The sequence below is a fragment of the Stegostoma tigrinum genome, chromosome 6, assembly GCF_030684315.1.
Source record: "Stegostoma tigrinum isolate sSteTig4 chromosome 6, sSteTig4.hap1, whole genome shotgun sequence".
NCBI classification, from domain to species: Eukaryota; Metazoa; Chordata; class Chondrichthyes; order Orectolobiformes; family Stegostomatidae; genus Stegostoma; species Stegostoma tigrinum.
Window position 1 is genome coordinate 65,635,679 of NC_081359.1, and position 24,274 is coordinate 65,659,952.

General features: G+C 41.6%; 1 protein-coding gene and 1 long non-coding RNA gene across 2 annotated transcripts in view; one reads left to right on the plus strand and one right to left on the minus strand.

The window, feature by feature from the left end:
• The window catches only part of LOC125453188 (uncharacterized), a 37,492-nt gene extending 13,579 nt beyond the window's left edge, over positions 1-23,913 (minus strand). Inside the window, exons 1-2 of the long non-coding RNA XR_007247718.2 lie at positions 23,688-23,913; positions 5,090-5,202 (exon numbers count right to left, since the gene is read on the minus strand). This is a non-coding gene — a long non-coding RNA (uncharacterized LOC125453188). The remainder of the gene's footprint in view (positions 1-5,089; positions 5,203-23,687) is intronic.
• Positions 23,914-24,005: 92 nt separating this feature from the next.
• Positions 24,006-24,274, plus strand: part of LOC125453187 (GRIP and coiled-coil domain-containing protein 2) — a 67,573-nt gene continuing 67,304 nt past the window's right edge. The window contains exon 1 of the mRNA XM_048532416.2: positions 24,006-24,141. Coding sequence (XP_048388373.2) covers positions 24,136-24,141 — 6 coding nt within the window. The 5' untranslated portion in view covers positions 24,006-24,135. The remainder of the gene's footprint in view (positions 24,142-24,274) is intronic.

Genomic DNA, 24,274 nt, shown 5'->3' on the forward strand with positions numbered 1-24,274 from the left:
CTGAAGAATTTCACAGATGAAGTTTATTGAAATTAAATTAAATCTACATCCCCACTAATAACTGCAGCAATCACTTCGACTGCAAATTGAAAGATCATTTTCGAACCAGGTACAGAAAGTGGGCTGTGAGAGGGCATGGGATACTGTGTAAGCAAATCCGTAATTTAAAGTTAGTGGCTCAGATTTTAACTTGTTTCAATCACTGCAAATATCCTACTGGGTTTTTTTTAATCTTCAAGCTTACGCATACCCACATGATGTGCTCTGTAGTCTACACTTGAAGAGTCATTGAAGAAATAGAATTTTGAGCATCAACATGAATTCACAAAAGGCAATCCAGCATTCGGTGGTTCAATGATATTTCTCTTGAATTAATGCTGCATGCAGTCAGTAGTACAACAAAATGTGAGGCTGGATGAACACAGCAGGCCAAGCAGCATCTCAGGAGCACAAAAGCTGACGTTTCGGGCCTAGACCCTTCATCAGAGAGGGGGACGGGGTGAGGGTTCTGGAATAAATAGGGAGAGAGGGGGAGGCGGACCGAAGATGGAGAGAAAAGAAGATAGGTGGAGAGAGTATAGGTGGAGAGGTAGGGAGGGGATAGGTCAGTCCAGGGAAGGCGGACAGGTCAAGGAGGTGGGATGAGGTTAGTAGGTAGATGGGGGTGCGGCTTGGGGTGGGAGGAAGGGATGGGTGAGAGGAAGAACAGGTTAGGGAGGCAGAGACAGGTTGGACTGGTTTTGGGATGCAGTGGGTGGAGGGGAAGAGCTGGGCTGGTTGTGTGGTGCAGTCGGGGGAGGGGACGAACTGGGCTGGTTTAGGGATGCAGTTGGGGAAGGGGAGATTTTGAAACTGGTGAAGTCCACATTGATACCATTAGGCTGCAGGGTTCCCAGGCGGAATATGAGTTGCTGTTCCTGCAACCTTCGGGTGGCATCATTGTGGCACTGCAGGAGGCCCATGATGGACATGTCATCTAAAGAATGGGAGGGGGAGTGGAAATGGTTTGCGACTGGGAGGTGCAGTAGTTTGTTGCGAACTGAGCGGAGGTGTTCTGCAAAGCGGTCTCCAAGCTTCCGCTTGGTTTCCCCAATGTAGAGGTAGCCACACCGGGTACAGTGGATGCAGTATACCACATTGGCAGATGTGCAGGTGAACCTCTGCTTAATGTGGAATGTCATCTTGGGGCCTGGGATAGGGATGAGGGGGGAGGTGTGGGGGCATGTGTAGCATTTCCTGTGGTTGCAGGGGAAGGTGCCAGGTGTGGTGGGGTTGGAGGGCAGTGTGGAGCGATCAAGGGAGTCACGGAGAGAGTGGTCTCTCCGGAAAGCAGACAGGGGTGGGGATGGAAAAATGTCTTGGGTGGTGGGGTCGGAGTCAGTAGTCAGTACTGCAGTCAGTAGTAGACATGTTCATGGGACTACAAGGCCATAAGATATAGCAGCAGAATTAGGCCACTTGGCCCGTCAAATCTGCTCCACCATTTAACCATGGCTGTTATGTTTCTCAACACCATTCTCCAGCCTCCTCCCCTTAACCCTTGATACCTTAACGAATAAAGAACCGAACTTTCTTCTTAAATACATTCAGTTACTTAGCCTCTACGACCTACTGTGACCTAGAGTTCCAGAGATTCACCACTCTCTGGCTGAAGAAATTCCTCCTCATCTCAGTTCTAAGGGGCCTCCTTTCACTCATTTCTCCTGCACATAGAAACATTTTCTCCACATCCACTTTATCCAGACCTCTCAGTATTCTGGAGGTTTCAATGAGATTCCCCCTCTTCCTTCTAAGTTCCATTGAGTACAGACCAAGAGTCTGCAACTGTTCCTCATATGACAAGCCCTTTATTCCTGGGATCATTCTTGTACAGCTCCTCTGGTCCCTTTCCAAGGCAGCACACTTTTCCCTAAATACAGGGGCCTAAAACTGTTCTCAATATTCCAAATAAAGTCCAATCAGAGTCTTATACAGCCTCAGCAGTGCCTCCCTGCTCTCGTTTTCTAGAATCTTGAAATCAATGCTACCATTGCATTTGCCTTCCTAACTGATAAATGAACTTGCAAGTTAACCTTCAGAGCATCCTGAACTACCACTCCCAAGTGCCTTCCTGCTTCAGATTTCCAAAATCTTTCACTATTTGGAATATAGTCTACATCTCTATTCTTCCTACCCCTGTATTTAAACTCACACTTCTTTTCTTTGCCCATTCTCTTAACCTGTCCAAGTCCTTCTGTAGTACCAACGCTCCCTTCACTACCTATACATTCACCTATCTTTGTGTCATCTGCAAGCTTAGCAACAATGTCCTCAGTTCCTTCATCCAAATCGTTAATATATAACATGAATAGATATACTGCCAACCCAGACCCCTACAGAACTCCACTAGTAACTGGCTACCATCTTGAAAAAGAACCCTTTATCTCCACTCTCTGCCTTCTTCCAGTCAGCCAAACCTCGAACCATGCCAATACCTTGCCTGAAGAACATGGGCTCTTATTTAGCTGCCTCCTGTATGGCACCTTTGTCAAAGGCTTCTGAGAAATCAAATGGATCGTGTCCACCGGCTCTCTTTAGTCTAACTTGCTCATTACTTTCTTAAGGAATTCTAACAGATTTGTCAGGCATGACCTCCCCTTGATGAAGCTGTGATGACTCAGCCATATTTTACTGTGCATTTCAAGTACTGCGCAATCTCATCCTTAATAATGGACTCTATAGTCTTACTAACAACTGAGGTAAGGCTAACCAGCCTATAATTTTCCATCTGCTGCCGCCCTCCCTTCTTAAACAGGGGTGTAACATTAGCCATTTTCAACTCCTCTGAGACCCTCCCTGACTCCAGTGATTCCTGAAAGATCACCATCAATGCCTCTACAATCTCCTCAGCTATCTACTTTTCAACCCTGGAGATTAATCTATCAGGTCCAGGTCATTTATCCAGACATCTCAGCATCCCTAGCACCATCTCCTTTGTGATGGCCACTACACTCACCTCTGCCCTTCACTCTCTTGAAGTTCTGGTATGCTACTGATGTCTTCCATCGTGAAGACTGATGCAAAATACCTGTTCAGATCCTTTGTCATTTCTTTGTTATCCATTACTATTTTTCCAACCTCATTTTTCATCAGTCAATATTCGCTTTTGCCTCTCTTACCTTTTATATATTCTAAAAACTCTTATAATCTTATTTTATATTGCTAGCAAACCTACCATTCAATTTCATCCCCACAACCGCTTCTTTAGTTATCCTCTGCTGGTTTTAAAAGACTTCTCAGTAATCTTCACCACATTGTATGTTTTCGCTATTGTTTTTATCTGTCCCTGACTCCCCTTGTCAGCCATGGTTGCCTCATCCTCCCCTTTTGTACATTTTTTCTTTATTGGAATGAATTTCTGTTGTGCCTCCCGAATAGCCCCAGAAACCTGTGCCACTGCTGCTCCATCATCTTCCCTTCTATGCTTCCTTCTTCCAATCAACTCTGGCCAGCTCTTTGTAGCTAATGTTACTCAACTGTATTATCATTATATCCAATTCAAGTTATCTGTCTCAAACTGCAGGATGAATCCTATATTATGCTCACTATTTCCTAGCAGTTCCTTTCCTTAACCGTCTCCATCAAGCACACCTATCACCAAATGCAGAACTGCCTGTTCCTGAGTAGGGTCTACCACAAGATGCTCCAAAACACCATCCAGGAGACATTCCATGAATTCCTTTCCTTGGGATCCTCTGTTAACTCGATTTTCCAAGTCCACATTTATTTTGAAGCCCCTGTCATGATTATTGTAATAGTGGCTTTCTTACATGCTTTTTCTATCTCTTGATTTATTTTCTGCCCTTGAATGAACACAGGCACAGCTTGCCCAACCTTTCCTCATAAAATAACTCCTTCATCCCAGATATTAGTCAACTGAAACAAAAACAGAAATGCTGGAGAACTGCTGAAATCCTGAAGAATGGTCACTGAACCCGAAATGTTGATGCTGTTTCCACTCCACACATCCTGCCTGACCTGCTGAGTTTCTACTGCAATTTCTGTTTTTGTTTCAGATTTCCAGCATTGTAGATTTTTTTTATACTGGGCAAATGAACCTTCTCTGATCCATTTCTAGTGCATTTTTATCCTTTCTTAAAGAAGAAAACCAAAACTATTCACAATTCTCTGGATGTGGTCTTACCATCACACTGAATAACTTTAAGAAAACATCTCCATTTTTATATTCCATTCCTTTTGTGCCAAATGACATTTCACTTGCTTTACTTATCACTGTTGCATCTCCATACCAACTTTGTGTGATTTATATACCAGTACACCCAGCTTAGAGTTTCACAGTAGCTTTCCATTCAAAAAGCAACCTGTTTTCCACTCAACCTGAACATATTTTCCCACACTGTAGTCCCTATATTATAGTATCATCCACATTGTTGCTGCCTAAGTTACAGGCACTTAGATAACCTGTTTATATTTGTTTTCTCCCCTTTGTAATAGTCTTTATAATATCATGCAACTTCACATGCAGTCTGAGGGAGGAGAAGAGGGATCTAAAACTGAAGTCTTAAATTATGAGTGCACAAAGACAAAGCTGGCTGTTCACAACTTATTTTCCCACATTGAGTCATCAGTAAATTTAGCAACCATACTTGGTGCCTTCACCCTAATCATTGATATATTTTTACATCTATTTACATACTTATATCATTTAAACCAGTTGACGGCCCAGCATTAATCCATATGATACTCCATTCAACATGTCTTGGCAATCTGAAATGACCCATTTATGTCGACTCTCTGTTTTCTGTCATCTAATCAATCTTCTACCCATACGAATATGTTCCCCAATACATCATTAACTCTTATTCTGTGAAATAATCTATGTTTCGAGGAGTTGATGTGGTAACATCACTGGATGAGTATCCGGAATGTCGGGGTAGTGTTTCGGGATCTGGTTTTGAATCCCACCATAGCAGGTAAAAAACTGGAATAAAAAGCTAGCCTCATGGTGACTATGTAACCATTATCAATTGTCATTAGGGCCAATCTGGCTCACTAAAAATCTTTGGGAAAGGAAATCTTACATCCTTACCTGGTCTGGACTACTTGTGACCCCAAACCCACAGCAATGTCTTTGGCTCTTAACTTTCATCTGGCCAATTAGGGTTGGGAATAGATGCTGGTCAAGCCAGCAGTGCTTGTATCCTGTGAACAAATATAAAAAGTGGCAAATCTTTTACAAATATAATCACAGCACAGTTATATGTTCCCCTTTATCCATGGTGCTTGCCACTTCCTCACAGAACTCCAATAAATTAGTCAAACATTACAATAAATTAGTCCTTTACGTTTCAGCATTTACGTTATTACAGATATTAAGGTAACTGGCCTATAGTTTCTCACTTTCAGCCTCTGTCCTTTCTTGCAAGCAGAACTCACATATAATATTTTCTAATCTGTTAGAACATTGCCAGAATCAAGGGAATTTTAGAAAATTATCTACTAAAATGTTATTTTAGCAGTCATTTGTCTTAAGATTTAAGATGAAGCCCACGAAGACCTTAGCAGTTGTCAACTTTTTAGTTCTAATATTTTTCTCAGTACTGTTTCTCGAGTGATGGTACCTATTTTAAGTTCCTCTGTGTTTCATCTCCTGGTCCACAATTATTTCTGGGAAGTTATTTATATTCACTACATTGAAGGTACATGAAAAATCTCTGTTCAATTCATTTGCCATTTCTTTATTTTTACATTATTAATTCACCAGACACACGTTTTAGAGGATCAAAGCTCACTTTGTTTATTCTTTTCCTTTTCAAATATCTGTAGAAATTTTTAACATCTGTTGTTATATTTTAGCGTGCTTTCTCTCATTCCCTAATTTCTTCCAGTTTATTAAACTTCAATTCATTCTTTGCTGCTCCCTATATGTTGTCCAATCTTCTGACCTGTCACTAGTTTCTGAAGAACTCTGTGATTTTCTTTCAAATTGATTCTAGCTTTAATTTCCTGGTTAGTATTGGAAAGCCTATCCTTACCTTAGAATCTTTCATTCTCACTGGAATATATCTTCCCAGTATTCTAAAAAATCAATTTAAATTGCTGCTGCATTTCTACCACCACCTATTAAACTAACTAAACAGTCAACTGTAGCCAACTCTGTCTTCATGCCCACATAACTTCCCTTATTTACATTTAAAGCACTCTTCTAACTTTAGATTCACTCTTCTCCGCTTCAAACTGAACGTGACTTTCAATCATATTATGATCGCTGTTACCTTCAGGAACTTCCACAATGAGTTAATGAATTAGTCCTGTTTCAAGCACATTACCAAATCTCATATAGCATGTGCTCTTTTGGCTCTAGAACATTCTGCTTTGAGAAACTGCACCAAATCCCCATATGAATTCATCATTCTGGCTACCTTTGACAAAATGATTCATCCAATCTATATTAAATTAAAATCACTCCTGATTATCACCATATCTCTTGCACAAGCTCCTTGTTTATTTCTCTGTATCATTGTCACATAGTACGGTTACTGTTTGAGAAACTATAAATCAAATCCATAAGTGATTTCTTAACATTACCATTTTTCACTTCTAATGGAACTGATTCTACATTTTGACCTCCAAAGTAAGATAATTGTGTTCTATTGTATCAATGTCATTCATTATTAACAGATCCACCCAATCATCTTTGCCTGTCTCCCAGCCCTTCCTAAATGTCATAGATCTGAAAATATTCATGGCCTAAACTTTGTCATCTTGCAGACATGCTTTTGTAATGGATATCAAATCATAAATATCTATTTTTATTTGTAATGTCAGTTTATCTGTTTTCTTATGAATGCTACATGCATTAACATACAAAACATTTAGTTCTGTCTTTTTACTATTTTTGTAATCTGCATTCTTATCCCTGGGTGCATTCCGTCCCTTCCTGGCATGGACTGATTGTTTCCCTTGTTGTTATATTGCCCACTTATCCCAGGGCAATACTGGGAATAAATATTCCCAAACTCGATTTTTCACCTGAGTATCTAGTTCTAAGCTTTCCTGCAGGCTAGGTACATGCCTTGGGCAGAACAATTGGTCCTGGCAAGTTTCAGGTCATGGCTGTCCCAACAGTCCAGCTCCCACTTGTTTAGCACATAATCAGTTAATTACAACAGTTTACCCAGTCTCTGATCTGTTTTTACAGTTAGTATATTGATGATGGTGGGGGATTCACTGATGGTATTGTTGAGCATCAAGAGGATAGTTGCAATATCTCATCGTGGAGGCATGTACTGCTTATTATTTGTGGCAAAAATATTATTTGCCAATTGCAAACCCCATATCCTGCAGGAGCCTTCAGATTGTTTCAATATCTGAGATGTTGCTATTTGCAGATAGGATCATCAAATCATACAGCATGGAAACATCTAGCAGGGAAACAAACATTTCATGACTAATTTAGTTTACTTAAAATTATCCAATCAAAGTGCATTCATTGATTAATATATTGTATTATTCCACTTGACTGTAAGCAATCTAGATTTTAGTACTCAAATATCATGTGACTCTGCTTAGCCTTACTTAACAAAAGAATGCATCATGCGATTTTGAACAGAATGAAGGTAACACACTGATGTTACTTTCAAAATTAAAGGACAAATGCAAAGGACCCTGGTTTAGCGTGATTCCATTTCACAAAAGCAAATTACAAGGATGTGCAATCTTCAACGTTGAGTGAGGTAAGTTAACACCCTCTCAGCTCATTGAGTCATTTCAGGCAACAGAGAAAGCACAAATTGAGTTACTGGGGTAAGAAAATCACAGTAATACTGTGCGCTGCACTGGTTTTGCTTTGATTTGTAATAGGAGAGTAGCAATTAGATTTGACTGTACTTAATTTTTAAATTAGAGTTAACTCTTGAAAAGATATAGTGTTTAAGTTTTTAATTGCATAATGTTTCAAAATGTATTACTAAGGAGTATGTGCTGACAGAATGTATGATGATATCTCACTATTTCACCCTTTGTACACACTCTGTATATTGCTTTTTTCTGCATTGATTTTATATAATTTTGTAAGTTATTAACAATATTTTCCAATATAACCTTTTGTCTTTAAAAATCGATAAGAAACCCAGTCCAGGTATTCACAACCATCAACTTAAAAATCACCTAACAAATAGACCAAAATGCAAATGGTCTGTTTGAATGAGAAACTTGCACGGATTAAACAAACATTGAGGTGATGAGCTCAAGAGTGTCGATCACAGAGGCCTTAAAGCATACATCGCTATCCTAAATGAATGGTCGTATCATAGTAAGGAGTCAAAAAAGTAGAAATAACAAATCATAGAATCACCACAGTATGGAAACAGGCCCTTCAGCCCATCAATTCCACACCAACCCTCAGAACATCCCACTCAGACCCATTCCTATAACCCACCTAATCTACACATCCCTGAACACTTTATGCAATTTAGCATGGCCAATTCACCTAACATGCACATCTTTGGACTGTGGGAGGAAACTGGAGTGCCTGGTGGAAACCTGCATAGATGTGGGGAGAATGTGCAAACTCCACGAAGACAGTTGCCTGAGGGTGGAGTTGAACCTGGGTCCCTGGTGCTGTGAGGTAACATTGCTAACCACAGAGCCACCATACCACCAGTTGAAAACTAAACTGCCTTACCAAAATGCCTGAAAAGTGAAATACAGCTTCTCACACTTTGTCCTCTTTATATCATTCAATCTCAAACTTACATGTGAAACCAACCTCTGAAGGTTGAATCAAACTCGGGTCCCTGGTGCTGTGAGGCAGCAGTACTAACGGCTGTACCACCACAAATCATAATGAAGAGGATGGGCCAATGGATTTTTGACACCTTAAGGAACAGGTCAGGAGATACTGGGAGGTGACACCAGCTAATATCTCAAATACAAACAAAATACTGTATATGCTGGAAATCTGAAATAAAACAGGAATTTTATATGGAGGAAGAAATTAACAGGAACCTGTGGAGAAAGAAACAGTTAACATTCTAAGCCTTCTTCGGAACTTAAAGGAACTAGAAAATTATGAATTTTTTTACAGCACTGACAGAGGGGGAGGAGGAGCAAGTGGAAGAAATGGTGAGTGTATCCAGAGCAAAAGGCAGTGATAATAGTTGTTTGTATCACTCCATCATCTCCATTAGTACTGCTTAGCCTTTTACTCTGTGCATGTTCACTATTTGTCCACTTGTTCCTCCTTCCCCTCTGTCATTAGAATAAATGCCATTACTCTGAAGATACTAGACTTGAAACATTAACTCTTTATTTCTCTCTCTACAGATGTTAACAGACCTGCTTGGATTCTCCAGTAAGCTCTGGAGAGTTTATTCCAATGAATGTCTATCACCTTTGGAAGCCAATTAAAGATAGATCAAGTATATCAATTAGGAATGAATCTTGCTCACTGAAGTCAATCTGAATGCAATGATATTATTGTTCATAGTGTGGATTGAAGTTTGGACAATGAATAATCTGCAGCTTCAAGATTTGATTATTGCAGGAACAAAATGTTCAGTTGTGTGTAAGAGCACTTCTGGACATATGGAAAGAAAGCTACAGCTTTCAGTGACCAAAGTACACACCGCCAAGTGTGAAGATAATACAGCCTGCTGTCTAGTTGGAAGTAGAAGACTCCAGAATTGTGGGTGGGAGACCAAAGACTGAGCGTCAGCCCAATGCTCAAAACTGAACTGTAAAGGAAGAACTGCAGTATGCCCGTAAACTCACTGTTTTGTTTTGATATGTGTTATTTACAATGCAAGTAAAGTTTCCTCACTTACTACACCAGATCATCTCTGTTGCTTTATTGATGAAAGTCTCAAATGATGAAAAAAATTTTGGGGTTTGAGTTCAAACTGTAACATAAAACTGATGTAATCATCATTGTTAGTTCTGACCTTATGATGGATGAAATGTCATTGTTGAAGCAGCTAAGATAATGTCCCGAGAAACTTCTGCAACAATGTCCACGGGATGATTTTTGGCTTCCATCAGACAGAACTTATTTCTCTCATCTTCAACTAGTAACAATTCTATGGCTTTAAGAGATGTATTCTGTTTTGGTGTTTGGAGAGAGGTTTCAAGACAGAGACATCAAGCTTTCTATTCAAAGACAATAAATTAAACAGCTTGTGAGGTTTTGGGGTTCTTTTTGTAAAGTTAGAAGCAGCATGAATGGATGGACTCAAGGTCCTACAGAATCAGGGTTTCAGTTTGGCTTTCAGGAGTTGCTGTTGGCTGAGAAAGCTGTTACTCATCTCTCTGCTCCAGCTAAAAAACTTGAATTTTCTCTCTTTGCCAGAATTGCATGTGAGATAATCTATTGTACTGAATTTGCCTCTGTCAAGGGTGTTTATTGGAACAGTTGTTAAATCGTTAAATAATCTATTATTCTATTAAGTTTTCCAAAAGAGCTAAAGTTGTACTAATTCTTCTTTTGTTTGTATTTTAACTATAGGGGAAGAATAGGTATGTTTTGCTTAAAGCCAAGAGTAACCAACTGAATTACATCAGCATACAGCACCTTACATTTGCCTTCAAATAAGATAGTTAGCGTCTAAGCTATTCCTTTGATAGATTTTAATGGGAGGTTTGTCTGGTCCATTTAAAAACTCTACTCATGGGGCTAGATGCTACATTGTGAAACATTGCCTTAATTTCAAAGGTACTCATTCTCAGCTTTCCTCTGGAAGTTCAACTCTTTTCTTCAAGTTTCAGCCAAGGCTGTAATGAGGTCTGGTGCAAAATGGTACAGTCAAACTCCAAATTAGGCATTGGTGAGTAGATAATTGGTGAACAATTGCCTGCGTAAGAGTACTGTTGATGTCACCTTCCATCACTTTATTGACAATAGAGGTTAGATTAATGAGGTGGCAATTAGTTGCATTTTCCTGTTTTTTGTGAACAGTTTTTCACATTATCAGTTAAATGTTAGTGTTGTGGCCACACTGGAGCAGTTTTGCTAGAAGTGCAGATAGTTTTGGATAATAACTAGAAGTGTAGTGGACAGTGAAGAAGGTTACCTCAAGGTACAACAGGGTCTTAATCATTTGTGACAAGAGGCTGAGTGGCAGAAGGAGTTTAATTTAGATAAATGTGAGGTGTTTTGTTTTGGAAAGGTAAATCAGGGCAGGACTTATACACTTAATGGTAAGGTCCTGGGGAGTATTGGTAAGCAAAGAAATCTTGGAGTGCAGGCTCACAGTTCCTTGAAAAATGAGTCACAGGTAGTCAGGATGGTGAAAAAGGCACTCGGTATGCTTGCCTTTGTTGGTCAGGCCACTTTTGGAATAGTGCATGCAATTCTGGTCTCCCTGCTACAGGAAGCATGTTGTGTAACTTGAAAGGGTTCAGAAAAGATTTACAAGGATGTTGCCAGAGTTGGAGGTTTATGCTATAGGGAGGAGGCTGAATAGGCTAGGGTTTTTTTTTCCCCTGGAGCATTGGAGGCTGACAGGTGGCACTATAGAGATTTCTAAAATCATGAGGGGTATGGATAGGGTGAATAGGTCTTTTCCCTGGGGTGGGGGAGTTGAAAATTAGAGGGCACAAGTTTAAGGTGAGAGGGGATAGATTTAAAACGGACCTTAGGGGCAACTTTTTCATGCAGAGGGTGATGCATGTATGGAATGAGCTGCCAGAGGCAGTTTTGGAGGCTGGTACAATTTCAACGTTTAAAAGGGAAGGGTTTAGAGGGATATGAGCCAAATACTGGCAAATGGGACTAGATTAATTTAGGAAATGTGGTTGGCATGGATGAGTCATACTGAAGGGTCTGTTTCCATGTTATACAACTCTATGATTCTATGACTCTAAGTCTTCAGCATTTTAACTGGAACGTTGTTGAGATCCATAGCTTTTGCTGTATCCAATGGACATAAGGTTTTTTTAAAATTCATGTTAATTGAATTAGATTAGATAAAGAATTGCATCTATAATGAAAGGAACCTTAGGACAAAGGTAAGATGGATCATCCACGTGCTACTTCTGGCTGAAGATAGTGACAAAACTTCAGTCTTGTCCTTAGCATTCGTGTGCTGATCTTCCCATCATGAGGATGGCAGTCACATGGAGACAGAAGAATGGCAAACTAACAAGTTACCTTTTTCAGATAACCTGAAAATCCCATTTGCTCTATAATTGCTTGTTTTCTGTATTCTTTAACACCATTACTTCTCCCAGCAAATGCTTCTGTTAAAACTCTCAATTAATTTTGCCCCTGTAGTCTCTTGGACAGTATGATGTAGTTATAGATTTAATTAACTGGCATAGCTGGAAACCAATGCTCAGAAAATCAAGCCATAATGCATGAATGTTTAATTTTGTAAAGAAGTAAGTGACACCGACTCGGTGTCAGGTGAAATTACACAATGATTGCTTTTGCCAATGATATGTGAGAAAGCATCAGACAGAGACTTTATCACTGATGAGAGTGGAATAGAGGAAATGGGATGGTGCAACTAGGATGTTACTACACTTGTGGAAGCAGCTCATTTTCTACCTTCAAACTGCAGCTGGACTTCTGTCCATCAACCCTTTTGCATTCTTTTTTGACAATTCTAGCTTTCTTTGTGATCTTCTGCTGTGACCCCAGATATGTAACATTTATTTTTCTAAAGAAGCCTATTTAAATTTCAATACACTACACTATCAAGGAAAGGCAGCTTTCAACAAAAGTCAAAAATAGAAGCTCTGAAGTTCACTGTCAATTTGACAGGCAGGTAATTTATACAAGAAATGAAGCAGCACTAGTTCTCTGAATGCATATCAAGCATTTGTCTTATTCACCAATCTTTCACATGGATTTCACAGTATGTCAATGTGACACATGGACAAAATACTTTCTGAAACATTTTTCCCAAATCATATCAAAATAAACTTAAATGTCAACAGTTTAATAAGATTTGCAAGTCAAATAGTTTTGGATTTCATTACAAATGACAGTTTGTAAAACTGACTTAAATTTGAAATCTGCTTGGGAAATGCCAGTTCTCTTTGTCAATAAATCAAAACTAAACTGGTCCCTTGATTTCCATCAACAGCAATAAAGATTTTAAGTTGTTGCATTGAATACCATGAATGAATGAAGTAAGGTGCCTTATCCAATTCTTCTGCACACAATACAACATGTGCAGAGACTATTATTGAAGTGAATAAATGACAAATTTAATGTGCATTAATCCAGCTCCCTTCTTCTTGCTATCAGCTAATTTGGAGTGTTTAGTAATGATGTTTAGTTACTGTCTGAAACAACTCCACAGAGACAGAGATAATGGGAACTGCAGATGCTGGAGAATCCAAGATAATAAAATGTGAGGCTGGATGAACACAGCAGGCCAAGCAGCATCTCAGGAGCACAAAAGCTGACGTTTCGGGCCTAGACCCTTCATCAGAGGGTGATGAAGGGTCTAGGCCCGAAACGTCAGCTTTTGTGCTCCTGAGATGCTGTTTGGCCTGCTGTGTTCATCCAGCCTCACATTTTATTATCCACAGAGACAGAGGCTGGTATGTTGTCACCAAATCACCCTTTATTTATTCGTGGAGTACTTGACGCTGATTCAGCTTCCTCAGAGCCAGCTCTCAAGAGTGAACAGGATGTCTGACACTCCTGTTTATTTCTGGCAGCCAGGGCTCCCTGATTGGACCAGATTAACAGCCTTAATCAGGGAACTCATATTCTATGAGGTCGACCTGGCTGACCTCGTTACAATCACTGTATCCCTCCCCCTCCCCCTCCAAGTCCGAGGACATAGGCTCGTTTTTTTTTGCAGCTCCTCATGGGGCATTTTTGGGTCAGGTTCCTCCAACTCTGCCTGATAATGGATGGTGCATAACATAAAGTAGCTCACCTCTTGCAGCTAGAGCATCTCAGAAGAAATTCATTCTCTTCTTCAGGCAGCAATGGTGTTGAGGCAGCGACAACCACTGTGTCCATCTCCAATTCTGAGGTATCTTCAATGCTTGACAGAGAAAGATCCACAGGTCCGGGGACAGCTGAACAGGCTGTCAAGGAACTGGGAAAATTTTGCTCCCACACTGTTTGCATGTTTGCAGCTTTCATATGGTCCATAGGATCATTGCATCTACCTGAACTTTATATGTCACTGGCCTGACCGTATGTTGACCATGCCTCTTACCTTGCAGGACCATTCCCGCAAGTCTTATGCCAAATTTTGTCCCTGAAGTAAATTGTTTTTCTTGCATAATGGAGACTTGTGTCTGGCACTGGCGTTTCTGCTGTTGTTTCACTCTCCCCCCGCCTCTGGGAAGATCAGATTTAACTAGGAGTCTTCTTCCCATTAGCAACTTTGCTAGAGCTATCCCAAGAAGTTCAATGAGGGATGGTCCTGTAATCAAATAGGAACTAGGACAGTTTGGTATCTCCTGAAGCTGTTTCTTTAAGTCTGTCTTCAAAGTTTGGAATGCTGGCTCTGCCAGATCATTGGATGATGGGTGGTATGCATCTGTCCTTGTATGGTAAATACCATTCAACTTTAGGAAATACTCAAATTCCTTGCTGGAAAATGATGGCCTAAATTCCATGACCAACACTTTCACGTGTTGCAACAGAAGCGCACAGCTTTTCTATTGTCATCCCTTTGGTTGATGAATAAACTCTATGCACAACCAGCCAATTTGAATGGGCATCCACGATGACTCAGAACATTGAGCCCATTCAAGGACCTGCACAGTCAACATGTAACCGAGTCCAGGGCTTACCCAGCCATTCCCACAAAATGTGGGCAGGTGCTGCTGGTAATTTTTGTTCTTTCTGGCACTCTGGGCACTGCCCCACTAATGCAACTATGCCTGCATCCAATTCTGGCCACCAGACATAACTTCGCACCAACATCTTCAATTTGGAAACCCCTGGATGACCCTGTTAGTGTTCTGCCAGTATCCGGTGGCGACCTTTGCTCAGGATAATCACTCTCGCTCTCCATAATAATATGCCGTCCTCCACTGAGATCTGGTCTCTCCGAATCCAAAATGGTTTCAGTTCTGCATGTGACAGCCCTTTGGATTTCCCCCATCACCAACAGCTGTTTCAGTTTTGCCAGGACTGGGTCTTTCTGTGTCCAAAGTCTGATATTGTCAACTATGACTGGAAGTGTGTCCAGAAACTTTAAAACTATTCCGGACTCTTTCAGTGACTGTACCACTGGTGTATCAGTCAACGGGAGGCTGCTCAATGCATTCGCATTTGCTGCTTGGCGTCCCGGATGGTGTTCCTTTTTGTAATTATGTGTACTTTGTATTAGAGCCCACTGCTGAATTTGGCTTGAAGCTATGTATGGCACTGCCTTCTCCCCTTTAGGGAGACCTAGCAGGGGTTTGTGGCTGGTTATTATTACAAATTTACATCTGCAAAGATATTGATTGAACTTTCTGATCCACATATCACGGCCAATCCTTGCTTCTCTATCTGGACATATTTACACTCTGCATTAGCCAAAATCCTGGATGCGTACACTGTTAGGTATTCCTCTCTGTTAGGCTAGCAATCAGCTAATACTATCCCAATACCGTACAAGGAGACATCGCATGTCAAGACCAGATCTCGCTTGAGCGCATAATGTGCTAACACCATGGAGGATAATAGCTGTTTCTTCAATTTCCTGAAAACAATGGCTTGACTACATGAGCATTTCAAAGGCTGGCCCCTTTTTGAGCAGTTAATGCAAAAGTTACAAGATGGAGGCCACATTGTGTATGAGCTTTCCATAATAATTCACCAGCCTAAAGAAAGACCTAGGCTCCAGCACAGATGTGGGACCCAGGGTGCCTTTGATCATCCTCACTGTATCTTAAAACAGGTGTAGCCTGATCTTGTCAACTCTGCAGCCCAAGTTGATCACATTTTTTCTATCTAAGGAATATGCTCACCTGGGAAAAGCCTCTAAGGACTATGCTCATGTTCTCTCGCACATCATCCTGATAAATGGTGACCTGGGGTAGACTTTGTAAAACGTTTTCCATCATTTGCTGAAAAATTGCACAGTCTGATAACACCTCAAATGACAGTCTGATATATTAGTACAAACCGTTATGGGTATTCTTTGTAGCATACTTCTGGGAATCCTGATTTAACCTCAACTGCAAGTACGCTTGGCTCATGTACATCTTCACGAAGAACAGTACTGCACCAGCGTTGCATATAAATCATCTATGCGAGTAGTTGGGTTTTAATCCAGTTGAAAAAGTGGTTTACTGTTTGTTTAAAATTCGCACAAATGTGAACTAACCCATCAGACTTCACAACTGGTGAAACTGGTGCTGCCCTTTCGAGAATGTGGACTGGTTTGCTGATTCCTTCACTTTCCAGCCATCTGATTTGTGACTCCATCTTTACTGGTAGGGCAAATGGCACTGGGCGGACCTTGCAGAATCGGGAATTGTTTCCTGGTCAACATGTAAGGTGGCCTTGGCTCCTTTGATAATACCTAGACCTTCCTGAGAAAGGTATGGGTATTTAAATAGGATTTCATTCACTCCACTCGAAAAATGTTGAGCCAATCTAGGTGAATCTTTCTCAACCAATTTCGACCCATCAAGCTTAGGCCCTAGCGTCTTACTGCAAACAGTTGTAACTGAACCAGTGATAATGGGAGCTGCAGATGCTGGAGAATCCAAGATAACAAAGTGTGGAGCTGGATGAACACAGCAGGCCAAGCAGCATCTCAGGAGCACAAAAGCTGACGTTTCGGGCCTAGAACCTTCATCAGAGAGGGGGATGGCGAGAGGGAACTGGAATAAATAGGGAGAGGGGGGGAGGCGGACCGAAGATGGAGAGAAAACAAGATATGTAGAGAGGAGAGTATAGGTGAGGAGGTAGGGAGGGGATAGGTCAGTCCAGGGAAGATGGACAGGTCAAGGAGGTGGGATGAGGTGGTAGGTAGGAAATGGAGGTGCGGCTTGAGGTGGGAGGAAGGGATGGGTGAGAGGAAGAACAGGTTAGGGAAGCAGAGACAGGCTGGGCTGGTTTTGGGATGCAGTGGGGGGAGGGGACAAGCTGGGCTGGTTTTGTGATGCAGTGGTGGGGGGGAAGAACTGGGCTGGTTTTGGGATGCAGTGGGGGAAGGGGAGATTTTGAAGCTTGTGAAGTCCACATTGATACCATTGGGCTGCAGGGTTCCCAAGCGGAATATGAGTTGCTGTTCTTGCAACCTTCGGGTGGCATCATTGTGGCACTGCAGGAGGCCCATGATGGACTTGTCGTCTGAGGAATGGGAGGGGGAGTTAAAATGGTTCGCGACTGGCAGGTGCAGTTGTTTATTGTGAACCGAGCGAAGGTGTTCTGCAAAGCGGTCCCCAAGCCTCCCCTTGGTTTCCCCAATGTAGAGGGAGTCACACCGGGTACAATGGATACAATATACCACATTGGCAGATGTGCAGGTGAACATCTGCTTGATATGGAAGGTCATCTTTGGGCCTGGGATGGGGTGAGGGAGGAGGTGTGGGGGCAAGTGTGGCACTTCCTGCGGTTGCAGGGGAAGGTGCCGGGTGTGGTGGCGTTGGAGGGGTGTATGGAGTGGACAAGTGAGTCGCGGAGAGAGTGGTCTCTCCAGAAGGCAGACAAGGGTGGGGATGGAAAAATAGCTTGGGTGGTGGGGTCGGATTGTAGATGGCGGAAGTGTCGGAGGATGATATGTTGTATCCGGAGGTTGGTGGGATGGTATGTGAGAACGAGGCGGATCCTCTGGGTGCGTTTGTGGTGGGGACGGGGTATGAGGGATGTGTTACAGGACTCCTTTGCTGTCTCAAATCTGCATACTGGCAGTAAATGCAATGGCTTGCTGGTCCAGATCATGATGAAAATTTTATCCATTTGGCAGAGGCTTGCCTTTGTTTTGGGTTTTTTTTTGTGGTGGGTTGACCTCAAGTTCCTCTGCTCAGGATATGTCCTGAGTGACACAATGCAATTGCCTTGACTCAAGTGGTGCTCCCCCAGCTCAACTGGACTGGTAAGGGAGTCCACTTCAATTGGAATATCCCGTAACTCAAATGTTCCACTTGCCATTTTTTTCCAATAATAAAGCCAGCTGTTGTGCCTATTTGAAGTAAGTGTTTTGCATGGTTACATGATTAATTCCAGATACCAAATGTTCTTTCAGAATCTCATCAGGAGTTAAACCAAAGTCACATGCCTCTGCTAGTCATCTTAAAGTCATTAAAATTCCCAGTACAGATTGCACTGGTTCTCGAATTGCCAAGTAAAACTGATAGTGTCGCAGAATTAGAGGACACATGGAATTATAATATTCCTTAACTGAATCCATCAACTCTTGCAATGTTTTCGTATCTTGTGCCTCAGAAAAGATAGGCTCCTAATAACTGAGAAAGCTGTGGATCCACAAACTGTAAGGAGAATTACCCATTGTTTTTCATCTGCCCGGAAAAACACATTCCTTCCACACAGTGGGCCCAGTGTCTGATGGCAGGATCAAAAAAGTACAGCGTGCCAAATAACGGCATAATGCCAAAAATGCTTAGTCAAATTCAAAGACGACTGTTGCAAGTGAATTTCTTCAGGAGTGTGCTTTTCTCTCAGCCCTACAGAAATAACTCCACAGAAGCCAGTATCGTGTCACTGAATCACTTTTATATATGGAGAGTCCTTAACACTGTTCCAGCTTCTTCAAGAGCCAGATCTCAGAGTGAACAGGATGCCTCTCACTCCTGTTTATATTTGTTAGCCATACCGCCCTGATTGGACCTGATTAGCAGCCCCAATCAGGGAACTCACATTCAATGGGTCCACCTGGCTAACCTCATTATAATCACTGTACTGTCCATCACGGGATGGACATCTCAGGGATTCTCTGTAGGGTCCAAAGGCTGCAATTCAGAATGGGGGTGTGAAGCAACAGAGATGTTTTCTAGCCTCAACTCTTCCAGGAGCAATCTGCTATGGAGAATGAGATTTATAGAGTTTCAAAGAATATGGAACATTTATAACAGCATATGACTATGAGCAGGAGCAGGCCAGTCAGCCTGCTCCATCATTTAAAACGGTTATCACTGATCAAACATGTCAATGCCTTTTTCCCACATCATCCCCATAACCCTTGAGACCATTAGCAATCATAAATCTATCAGTCTGTACTTTAAATAAACTAAAAGACAGAGCTTCTACAAATCCTCTTGGGTGCATAGTTCTCAAAATTCACAAGCCTTTGAGTGAAAACATTTATCTTCATCTTGATCTGAAATGGCAGTTCGTGTATTTTCAGACTCCCCAACCAAGAAACTGTTTTACTTGCATTGACCCTGTTCAGCCCCTTAAGTATTTTGAAGATTTCAACAAGATGACCTCTCATTGTTCAAATCCCAAAGTCCGAGAAACAAATTTGGTGAACCTAAGTTGTACTCTCTCTATGCCAATGGTACCTTTCTTGAGATAAGGAGACCTAATTGCACACAGTACTCCAGGTGTGGTCCCACCAACCTTCTATACAATTGAATCAAGACTTCATTACTTGGGTATGCAAATCCTCCTCTAACAAATGGTAACATCCCATTCACCTTCTAATTACCTTGCTGTGCCTGAATGATATATTTCAGTCACTTATTAACAAAGACATTTTTTCCTGTACATCTACACATTCCACCCAACCTTTCATCATTTAAGAAATACTCTACAATTTTGTTTCTCCAACCAAAGTAGATAACTTCACTTTTTCAACATTATATTCCATCCACTATGTTCCTTTCCTCTGTCCAGATCCTCCTGAACCCGCTTTACAGCTTCCTCACAACATATCTCAGTTACTTTTGCCTCATCTGCAAGTCAGAAATATTACAATTAGTAATATCACATCCAAATCATTTGAACATCAATCAAGCAAGAAAATGTTCAAGCAAAAGCTGCTTAATTGTAGTGTTATTCAATTAACACAATGTGGAAGGGGTGTGGACTCTTTTGCCACCTCAGAATACAGTAAAGTGTAAGAAATATTCTTGTAGTAACTTACTTTCTATTTTCTGCATTCCAATAATTTAATAGAGATTTAATTGCACTTGGAATTCTGAATGGTACTGGTCGTAGAGTTGTGTGAATAGCATTTTCCATGACTTTGTGTAGCCTTTACAGACAAGGGCAGCACAGTGGCTCAGTGGTTAGCACTGCAGCGTCACAACACCAGGGACCCAGGTTCAATTGCAGCTTTGGGTAACTGTCTGTGTGGAGTTTGTATGTTTTCCATGTGTTTGCTCCAGTTTTCTCCCACGGTCCAAAGATATACAGGCTAGGTGGATTGGCTATGCTAAATTACCTGTAGTGTTCAGGCATGTGTAGATTAGGTGGGTTACAGGGGTATGGGTCTGGGTGGGATGCTCCAAGAATCAGTGTGGACTTGTTGGGCCAAAGGGGCAATTTCCACACTGTAGGGATTCTATGATTGTGAATTCACATCTCTGAGTGGGAAGCCTGTGATCTCTTATGTTTGTTTCTGCCCAACTACAGGGGCATAAGAGGTGCTAGGTAACATAGAGGTCCAGCAAAATTTATCAATTTTTTAGAAAATTGAAAGCCAATTTTTCTTTTAAATTATTCACTCATGGGATGTGGGTATATTGGCTGGGCCAGCATTCATGGTCCATCCATAGTTGGCCTTAAGAAAGTGGTGGCAAGCTGCTTTCTTGAACAGTTGTCATGCATGTGTCGTACGTAGACGAACAATGCTATTAGAGAGGGAATTCCTGGATTTTTGATCCAGCAACAACTGAAGCAACCAAGTCAGGATGGTGAGTGACTTGGAGATGGTGGTTTTCCAACATATCTGTTGACCTTGTCCTTTTAGTTGGTAGTGGTCGTGGGTTTGGACGGTTTTATCAAGGATCTTTGGTGAATTTCTGCAGTGCATCTTGTACAGCACACACTGGCACTGCTGACTGTCAGTGGTGGAAGGAGAGGTCATTTGTGGTTGTGGTGCCAATCAAGCAGGCTGCTTTGTCCTGGATGTTGTCAAGCTTCTCATGTTGTTGGAGCTGCACTCATCCAGATAAGTAGGGAATTTGGCATTACACTCCTGACTTGCGCTGTGTAGATGGTGTTCAGGCTTTGGGAGTCAGGCGGTAAATTACTCAGTGCAGGATTCCTAGCCTCTGACTTGCTTTTGTAGTCACTGTATTTATATGTCTCATGCAGTTTCATTTATGGCCAATGGTAAACCCCAGGATTTTGATAGTGGGGGATTCAGTGATGGTAACAACATTGTACATCTAGGGGTGGTGGTTACATCATCTCTTACTGGACATGGTCATTGCCTGGTATTTGTGTGGCATAAATGTTATTTGCCACTTTTTAAACCAAGCCGGAAATATTTACCCAGGTCATGTTGCATTTGGATATGGATAGCCTTAGTATCTGAGGAGTCATGAATTAAATTAAATTTACACTAACCTCTGAATTAGCTTCACATGTGAAATAGGGCCAATGTGTTCTGTTAACAAATACACAACTTTGCAAACTTTATTCTACTTTGGTGGTTGACAAGTATCTGCCCCTTACATAACATAGTTGTTCATTTCTGAAGTCCACGTACATGATGTTCATACTGGGTCAAAGAGGTCACTTGTTTTTGAATGGTGAAATTTTTTTCATAAATCTGCATTTCTTCCTAACTGTACATGTTTAATGAGGCATACCTGTGGAAGGGAGACTTATGACATGCTATTAGGCAAGTTCTGCCAGTTCTGCCAAGTTGCACAATATCTGCTGAATACTCCCAAGTGCGCAAAGAATTATGTTGACAATCAATTTAGGATTGTTGGTCAGGCTCACAGTGTGACACACTTGCATGTGCTGGAACTACAGGTCCCTATTCTTTGCAAGCAGAAAGAACATGTGAATGCACTACACCTGTTTCAACTCAATAAAATAAGTAGCTGCCATTTCTAAGACAAGTTTCTTTGGAACTCCTTGCCACAGAGAGCTGTGCAGAAAAGTCCTTCTGTACATATAAGACAGAAATGGATAGATCTTGATCAATAGGGAAATCAAAGGTTGGGGAAAGGACAGGAACATGGACATGACAAATATCAGGTCAGCCATGATCCTTTCAATGGCAGAGCAGGTTCAAGCAGTTGAACAGCCTACACATGTTCTTAGTATAAAGAAGAAATTCTTACTCATCTCAGTCTTAAATTGGTGGCCCCTTACTATGAGACTATGCCATTTAGCCCTAGACTCTCCAATAATGAGAAACATCCTCTCAGAATTTACCAAACCGCTGAAGAATCCTCTGCTTCAATGAGACCAGCTCTCATTCTTCTAAACTCCAATGAATTGAGTTCCAATTTGTTCAGTCTTTATTCATGAGGCAATCCCTCCATATCAGGGATCATCCTAGTGAACCTGGTCTGAATGCTTCCACTGAAATCATAGCTTTCCTTAAATAAGGGAACCTAAACTATTTATAATAGTCTAGGCGTGGTCTCACCAGCACCTTGTACAGTTGCTCTAAGACTTTCCCATTTTAATATTTCAATCCCCTTGAAATGGCCAACATTACATTAGCCTTCCTGATTACCCACTATACATGTATGCTAGCTTTCTGTGTTTCATGCACAATTACCTCCAAATATCCTCTGTGTTGTAGCTTTCTCCTCTTAAATACTATTGTTATTTTCTTCTCCCTTCCAAAATGAACAATTTCACATTTTCCACATTTGGCAAATGTTTGCTTATTTACTTCAACTATCAATAACTCTGTAACTTGTTTGTATCCCTCTCACCTCTTGTATTATCACCATTTTATATCGTCTACAAAATTTGCTGCAGTACATTCCTCCAAATCATTAATATATATTGTGAACAGTTGCAGTCCCAGCCCTGATCCCTGTGAAACTGCACTAGTCACGAGTCACCAAAAAGTAACCACTTATACCCACTCACTGTTTCCTGTCAAGAGCCAATTCTCTAACCATGCCAATATACTACCTCCAACACTGTAGGGTCTTATGAATTAACCTGATCCATTTCTGAGGGCTATCAGAGTTAACCTTTATGGCTTAACAAAATCTGGCAGTTAACAGTCAAATCAACTTTATGGGCACATTCTTCATGGTAATGCCTCTATTGATCACAGTCAGTTTGCTAAACAATCAGCACTATCCTCTCACGAAGTATAAATGTTGGTTTTGCCCTAGAATTGGTATTCTTGCAAATTGTCCTGACAAGGGCAGGATGAAAAGTTTTGACAAAATGTGCCTTTTTTCCAGCAATAATAAATTTCAATTCGAGTTAAGGTCTTTAAGAGAGTCCAAAACTAAAGGGCATAGGGGAAAGATTTAAAGGGACCTGAGAGGCACTTTTTCACACACAGAGTGGTGTGTGGTATGGAATGAGCTGTCAGAGGAGGTGGGTACCACATTTAAAAGGCATCGGATGGGTATATGAATAGGAAAGGTTGAAACGGATAAGGGCCAAATGCTAGTGAATGGAACTAGATCAGCCTAGGTTGTCTGGTTGACGACTTAAACCAAAATATTTTTGCGCTGTATATCTCCATGTATCAACCATGATTTGGCTACACAGGGAAAAAAAACAGAAATTCTCCTACTCGAAAAGTGGAATACCAATACTACGCGCCATGGCCTGAAACTGTCCAGTTGGAAGGCCTGGGTTCAAGTCCTACCTGTTCCGGGCTGTGTAAAAACATTTCTGAGCAGGTTGATTTAAAACAAAACGCACGCTAGAGGTTAGACAGTAACTGACGATGAGCTATCCGAGTTCAGCATCATGTGCGGTTCTGCGTGAACCGTGCAATGCCAGCGTGTCCAGGAGGGATTAGTTCATTGAGCCCCCTCTGTCGGAGACGCTGAACACCGGATGACAACACCAACATGGCACTCGTGCCGCGTAATAAGGTGTTGTTCGATCGCTCCCACCCCTCCTCCCTCACGCACAGAAGGCAGGCCTCGTTACCATGGGAACTCTCACTTCCGGCTGTGCACGTCAGCCGGAAGAGGGTGGTCGCGATAGAGGAGGTGGGTGGGCCGGAGGTGGCCTTCGCACTTCGGCTTGCTTTAACGCATTTTATTTGTTTACGGTGAGGAGGAGGAGAAGGCTGGAATACCGCGAGCATGGAGGTGAGGGGAAGCGAGGAGTTAGCCATGTCGATGGCTTTGGGATGACAGTTACCGAGAGCGGTGGAAAATCAAGCGTTCAATTATTTCATAAATGATGATCCAGTGAGGGCTGTGAGTGAGGAGAAACTGAGAA